This window comes from Gasterosteus aculeatus, chromosome 17 (genome assembly GCF_964276395.1).
Source record: "Gasterosteus aculeatus chromosome 17, fGasAcu3.hap1.1, whole genome shotgun sequence".
NCBI classification, from domain to species: Eukaryota; Metazoa; Chordata; class Actinopteri; order Perciformes; family Gasterosteidae; genus Gasterosteus; species Gasterosteus aculeatus.
The window spans coordinates 21,071,899-21,078,827 of record NC_135705.1 but is presented as its reverse complement, the minus strand read 5'-3'; the positions used below and the strand labels follow the sequence as shown (position 1 = coordinate 21,078,827).

The window sequence follows — 6,929 nt, the reverse complement described above, 5'->3', positions numbered from 1 at the left end:
CCTCTCAGAACGGGTCCCAGCAGCAGTCCATTCTGTTAATTCACTATGACACAAAGTGCGCGAGCCAGACGCAATTATTCATGTTGTTTTGCATCTCTTCAATTATTCAAACACAACACTTCTTACAGTGGTGCTGCACGCTGGCACGGGACTGCAGGTCAGACACTGAGTGCAGCTCGCCGTGGGAGTCACTTTGTTTGCCGGCTCGGCTTGATCTGATGGTGCCTTTGGTGCCGCGGTGCTCTTTCCATTGTCATCCTGAAGGTATCGTGATGTACAAGATGTGCAGCTGTGCAGAGCAGGACGTCTCTCGGTCACCTCCTCTCCTCTTCCTGCTCATCACGGCCGCAGAGCGCCTGCTATGTGTTGCCGCCGTTAGCTGCTAACCGCTGGCTCGGCGCTGACGTACAACAGTCGAGTCGTACGAAGTCACAATACCAACCAGCACAATCAGCTCCCCCTCTCTTGTAATATAATATAATAATTACATCACTGCTCACGCCAGGCTGCTGACTGAGGTGATCAGCACCTTCGTGCTTTTAATTGCTTGGACTCTCTCTCGCATTCGTATCCGTATCTAATGGAGAAGCCAGCGGGCCCAGCGGTGAATTACTGCTTGTTGTGTTGGAGCCGGTGGTAAAGCGGGCCTTTGCGTTACTGTTGTGCGCGTGCACGCCGGCGTGCCGGGGCGGCGAGGCCTGGCTTCTGAACAGCAGGTGGTAATTGAAAGAAAACAAGGGCTGATTAGGGAAGCGTCTGGCAGCTCATGATCCAAACAGCAAGCCGCCGAGGAGCACAAACACAAGAGCCCTGGAATGAAGTGGTCATCATCTAATTAACACAACACATTTTAATTACAGAGTAAACCAAGCGTCGCAGTGTGTCAATTTAACTGATGTGGTAAGTGCCAGTTTACAATATCAGAAACAGACAAATAATTGGAATCTAATTACAAGCAGGTCTGTTGCACACCAGGGCTCGCAGCCCATCTTAATAAACACATTTTCAAATCAAACCATGAATAACAAACACTGCAGGACTGCTAATTGCCTCACTGCAATGTTGGGCGTTTGCCAGCTTTGACTGTGTGACTGAAGCGGCTGCGCCACGCTTCAATCAGGACAACGTGTACAGCGGCCATCCGGGTCTGTGTTTGCCCTCCTGAAGGATCCGTCTGGTGCCTGTAGACCACGACGGAGAACAAGAGCTTCAGAGGTTCAACAGCAACATGTGGGATCCATGAGGATTTGGCACGAGAGACGGTTTCCACGACTTGTTGGAGTTTTGGTTTAAAGATGATTTAAAGGATGCTTTATGCTGACATAACAGTAATATGCCATCAAACCCGTTTCTGCCAGATAGAAAATACTTATGAAAAGTGATGCATGGTAACAATCTAACTAGTCATGGATTGTCAAAATAATGACTGAAACTTTTCATTTGATTATACTTTACATGAATTATGATCTTTTTCTCTGGTAATACAAATACTTTGTCTGCACTTTCAACCCAAATATGATGTCAATGTTGTCACATGTGTTTTTTTCCATCTTTAATCCTTAAGGTTTAAAATGTTCTGAACATTTTAAATGTCGTCGTCCTCGTCTCGTCACTGGTCATCCCGTTTGTAACGTCACATGACTCGGGTGGGTAATTATGGTGGGACCGCCTGTTTTCGGTATCTGCGATCCCACCAAAGCACCAAGTGGCGACGAGTTCTACCGGTTTGTTGTCAGCAAAGAGGTTTATGAGCACAGGTCCGTGTCGGCTGAAGCGATTTACCCAATAAAACATTTAATCCGTTTATGATCTGCAATGATATCAAATGTGAATGTGATTCATTCACGAGTTCCTCAAACACAAACACGGTCCATCACGTCGCGTTCCTCTTAGCTTACCGTTATCTGATCAACGGCCGATACACAGCGTCCGGTGAAATACGGCCCACGCTGAAACCGCTTGTGATTTTATATCGTTTCCATTAAATCTTGTCTTTCAAAGGCCTTAATTAATAATACACTTGACATTTATGTTTTCGAGCTAAGCAAGAAACAATTTACGTCACCTGAAGCTTTTTAACAAATCAATGCAACTATTTGTAATTGCTTGTTTCACAAGATTAAAAGTGCTTAGACTTGATCTCTGTCTGCTGTTTAGTGGCCAACGTGACCTTTGCCTCCGTCGTAAAAACGCAAGTCCTGTCATCAGCATTAGCGCCTGTCACCAAATCCCAAGCTCTATTATTTCTGAAATTTTAATGCTGTTGCAATTTATAGCTTATCAAATGCAGTTACCTAAATTGCTGTGAGGGAAAAGACAGTTTAACTGCCTTTTTATTTACGATACGATTTAATGTTGGTGCTGATGAGAGTTCTGGCGCAGATGACAAACAGGTCTGCAGCAAACAGATCGACGGACAAAATAATGACAAAGAGGTTTTTCATGCCCCGTTTGTTTGCATTATAATACATATCTGGAAATACGAGTTACTGTCGTACGTTTCTTCACCTTTGATGCATTAACTGACCTTGCAGTCAGTGCACAAAGCCTTTGTTTTGCCGAGATCTAAGACGAATGTCCTCAGACTCGTTCTGCATCCAGTGAGACGATGAGAAGGAACGTTAGAATCAACCAGACTTGCAGCAAAGGATCTGAACAACCAGCATTTTATTGCATGTTTAGAATGCTCACGTCAGTCAGCGCCACTGACTACAACAGAGTGGCCTGTGTCAGACAGACGGGGAATGACGAGGAGGTTACACACTGATGAAGTGATGAGCAATAATATTTCTCTATAAAAAAAAAAGAAAACTACAGAGAAACTTCAAAGAAAAAAGAACGAGGAAGAAAAGGAAAAGCTGCTGCGGGATGAGAGCTGAGTGACAGCTCCTGGGTTTGATGCCCCCCCCCCCCTCCCCCTCCATCAGGGGGGCGGGCTGACAGCGGGCTGGATGGCTGCTCATGGATGAAGCGGCGGCGTTGTTGGTTCAGCGTCCGGCCTCTGACCCGCCTGCTGTGCTCGGTTGGACCCGTTAAAATATAAATATGTTGGCGAACAGAAACGTGTGTTTTACCTACATGACGCGGTGCAGGACGACACATCTTGGATGCGCGAGTGAAACAAACTTTATAAAGAAAAGAAAAAAAAACAACAAAACAGCATTCAACAATATTCTTTACATCTTGGCACTGCATATTTTTTTCTTTTTCCTATTCATTTCATATAAAATATCATTAGCTTGATACACCCTTATATTATTACTGACCACTTCCACCCCCCGTCTGTGACCCTGGGATTAGTCATGCACGAGGAAATACGATGTCTGCCCTTCTGTCAGCGCAGGAATCTTCAAAAGTATCAAAAAACAGCTTAACACAAAAAGGGGAACAACCTGTACAAAATGCTTAGGTCAATGATAACAGATAAAAGTCTGTCTTCTATATTACAGTTTAGACCCCCCCCCCCCACCCCCCCGATGTCTGCCAGGATGATGTGATTTTTTTTCTTCCCTTTTTTCATTTTTTTAAAGCAAGGATTACTAAGTAAAATACATTTGCAGCACAGTTTGCTTTTCCGATACATACAGCAGTTCTTTTTCTTCTCATAGCGATTTCATAGTCAATACAAAGCAGTCGCAATGAAGCAAACGTCAGAACACAAATGTATTTTTTGATCTCAAAAAAGAAAAAAGAAAAAGTCAGACGGACTGACGGGAAAGAGACAAAGGCCAAACGCACATGTATGTACAACGGAAACATGGGAACGCCCTTAGAAGGAGAGGACCGGGTGAAGCTGGGGGACATTTCCATGAACAAAAAGCCTGAGGTTTGATGTTTGACGATGAAACCGTGGAGATAAATAAGCTGGAATTTCATTCCTCTGTTTTTTTTGTAGTTTACTCTTTAAAGTATCTTTAACTACACATGCAAGACATACAACTAAGTGCAACTGAGGGAAACGTTTGTTGTCTTTGTGGTTGAATGGAATCACTCCCTAAAGGTCTGATCTGAGGTCTGCGGACAGACCTCTTCTCTCATGCCGTTATCTTTAGTAATGTCGAGCTGCACGTGCTGAGAACGTTCTAATCTACCAGCGGTTTCCCCTTTTTAATACCAAACAAACCCGCCAGATGACCGGGAGGGGGGGCCGGGGGGTTTGGGCCCTGTTCTCACGATCCCGGCCTGGCTGGAACTGACCCATCGCACAGCTGCCTGGATATTAACCACAGACTGCCCTTTTCCTCTCATTAGCTAATGAGCGCTGAACTATAAATGAAATATAACAATAACTGCCATAAAGTACCTTGTACCCAGCTTAGTCGTTGACAGGAGTGTTTTTTTAATATAAAAAGTAATAAGTTGACAGAAACTAAACACAATCATAAAGTCTTGCCAAAAGACGCTAAAACACCTAAAAAGTGGCATACAATCATTTCAAAGGACACAAATGAAGAAAAGGAATTAAAGAAGAGAGACTGTAGATCGTGTGGCCCAGTCGAAGAATACAATCCGTTCACATTGTTCCCTGCAAAGCGTTTCCCATTTTTTTCCCTCCTTGACTAAATCTACGTCCCCTTTATATTGCGCACAAACACACACACACACACACACACACACCCGCTGACCAAAGAGCTTCCTTCTCCGCCCGCCGGCCCAAACTAAAGTACTAAAAAACACTCCTACTTTGGCCGTCCTGTTCGGTTTGGTTTTTATGGAGAAAGAAAATTTAAAAACTAGAACGAAAACACCAGTTTGAGGAGCATTTTTGAGGAGATATTTGGCCTTATCTGCTATTGCATGAAACACACAACTCTGTAGTTTATCTTTGGTAGTCACAGAACAAGATATCAGAACACATCAACGACTAAAAAAGAAAAAAACAACAACACTAATAATAAATATAAAAGTGGTTGATTGCTGAAGTGAAACTCATTGACCTCCCTACCAAAGCTGCTGGATGGCGTTCCCTGCGAGGCGTGTGCGGTATGCTCCCTTAACACGGCTGTCACATGCTGGAATGTGCAATGTCGGGGTCTTATTGCAAGGCGCGGGGGGCTCACCCTCCATGAAAGGAAAGGAGCAGGTTGGAAGGTGAAACTGGTCATGAAAAACTAGTGGGAATGAACGTTGGTCTGAATGCAGCGACGAGTTGTGCTCAGGAATCACAATTAGTTGGTCGAAATCTCCCCGGCGCACACCTGACATTTTCATTTTGCCAATGAGAAAAGAAAGAAAGAAAAACCTGTAAAAGCACCGGGAGCAAGTGATCAGATGGGGGATACAGGGGGGCTCAGCATGCTCTGCCTGGAGGGGCTTTTTAGAAGTATCATTTAGGATAAATCATAACCTGCATGATTTCTCTGTCATTCATCTTAAATTAAACTTCATCAATGCGAGGAGAGCCTTCATTACGAGTAGTGCATTGCCAGTGGACTTCATGAGCAGGGGGGCAGGAAGGCGCGGGGGGGGGCTCAGTGGTGACTTTTTCTGTTGGTCTGTTTGTGAAAAGATTGTGGAATAAATGACAGAAAAATGCTACTTGGCATGTGACATTCTGCATCCTGTGTGTGGTTAAAAAGAGCAACATGAGTGGAAATCATAAACATTCATCATCGATCTTCACAGCAGGACGTCACATCGGTAACATCAGTCCAAGACGATGGAGACAAAATCCACTACAGCGTCCAATGGAAAAGATTTCATAACCTCGAACAACAACGACACCCGAATAAAACGACGAGCCTCCCGCCGAGAGACGTGATGATGCTGCGACAATGAACAAGTCTGCGCTCGCACACGCACACGCACACACACGCACACACACACACACACTCACACACACACACACACACACACACACACTCACGCACACGCACACTCTCACACACACACCCGGTGTAAATTAATTACGTCAGTCATTCTCTCTCTCTGCCTCTCGGTCAGATGGGGGGGTTGGGGGTGTTGGGGGGGGGGCAGCAGCCCCTCTTGCAGTCCGTCCTGGCTGCACGGCGACGGTCTCTGGCTCCTCCCCCTCCCCCCGAAGTACCAATCAAAGTCCATCGCTCACAGGTGTACAAATGAAGTTTCACTTTTTAATTTTTACGCAAAATAAAAAGTAGAAAGAGAAGAAGAAAAATAATCCCGTACTCGGGGTGTATTCAGTTTTTTTGTCGTGTGTGTGTGTGTGTGTGTGTGTGTGTGTTGTCATGGCACTACAAAAGTGAACTCGGGAGACATTGGCGAGCTGTCATCAGTGGCTGAGACTGCAGTTCAGTGTTTGTCGTCTACCGAGCGCAGTCGGTCTCCCGGATGAGCGTGACTGTCCTCGGCCCCCGAGGCTTTGGGAAGGGGGGTCTCGGGGGGCTCGGGGGGCTCGGGGACACAGCTTACAGCATGTCGTCGTGGCCCTGGTCGTCGTCGTAATCTCTGTGGTGATCAAAATCCGGACTGTGATTGGCGGTCGTGACCAGGGAGAGGGGCCCGTCGTGGTCCTCGGGGTCCAGTGGTTCCTCCTTAATGCTGATGTGGTGCCTGCAAGCAGACGAGAGAGCTCGGAATAGCACTTGAGTTCTGCTTTCACACACACACACACACGGACACACACACACACACACATGGACACACACACACACATGGACACACACACACACACGCTCGCAGAGAGAAACGGGAACAAAAACAAACGTCTGGCTCCGATGAGGGGGGAGTGGGGGGGCCTCGCTGGCGCTGGCGATAATTTCTGCTTTCTTTTGAGGTGTTCCAACGCGGCGGAGCTGAGGGGCTTTTTATTTTTTATTTTCCCGGCAGCCGACAACAAGCTATTCACTTCGGATTGATGAATGAGGAAGATTAAGAACGTGCGACGGCGAGGAGAGAATGGACTCGCCGTTGTCGGCCTCCTGGTGGCGGCGGATCAGCGGCGCGCTGTG

General features: G+C 46.2%; 1 protein-coding gene across 26 annotated transcripts in view; it reads right to left on the bottom strand.

Annotated features, from left to right (window-relative positions):
* Window positions 1-2,650: 2,650 nt before the first annotated feature.
* Window positions 2,651-6,929, bottom strand: part of foxp1b (forkhead box P1b) — a 121,028-nt gene continuing 116,749 nt past the window's right edge. For all 26 annotated transcript variants that reach the window (XM_078092545.1, XM_078092536.1, XM_078092549.1 and 23 more), the window contains one exon: window positions 2,651-6,531. In XM_078092545.1, the coding sequence (XP_077948671.1) occupies window positions 6,387-6,531 (145 nt within the window). In that variant the 3' untranslated portion in view covers window positions 2,651-6,386. The remainder of the gene's footprint in view (window positions 6,532-6,929) is intronic.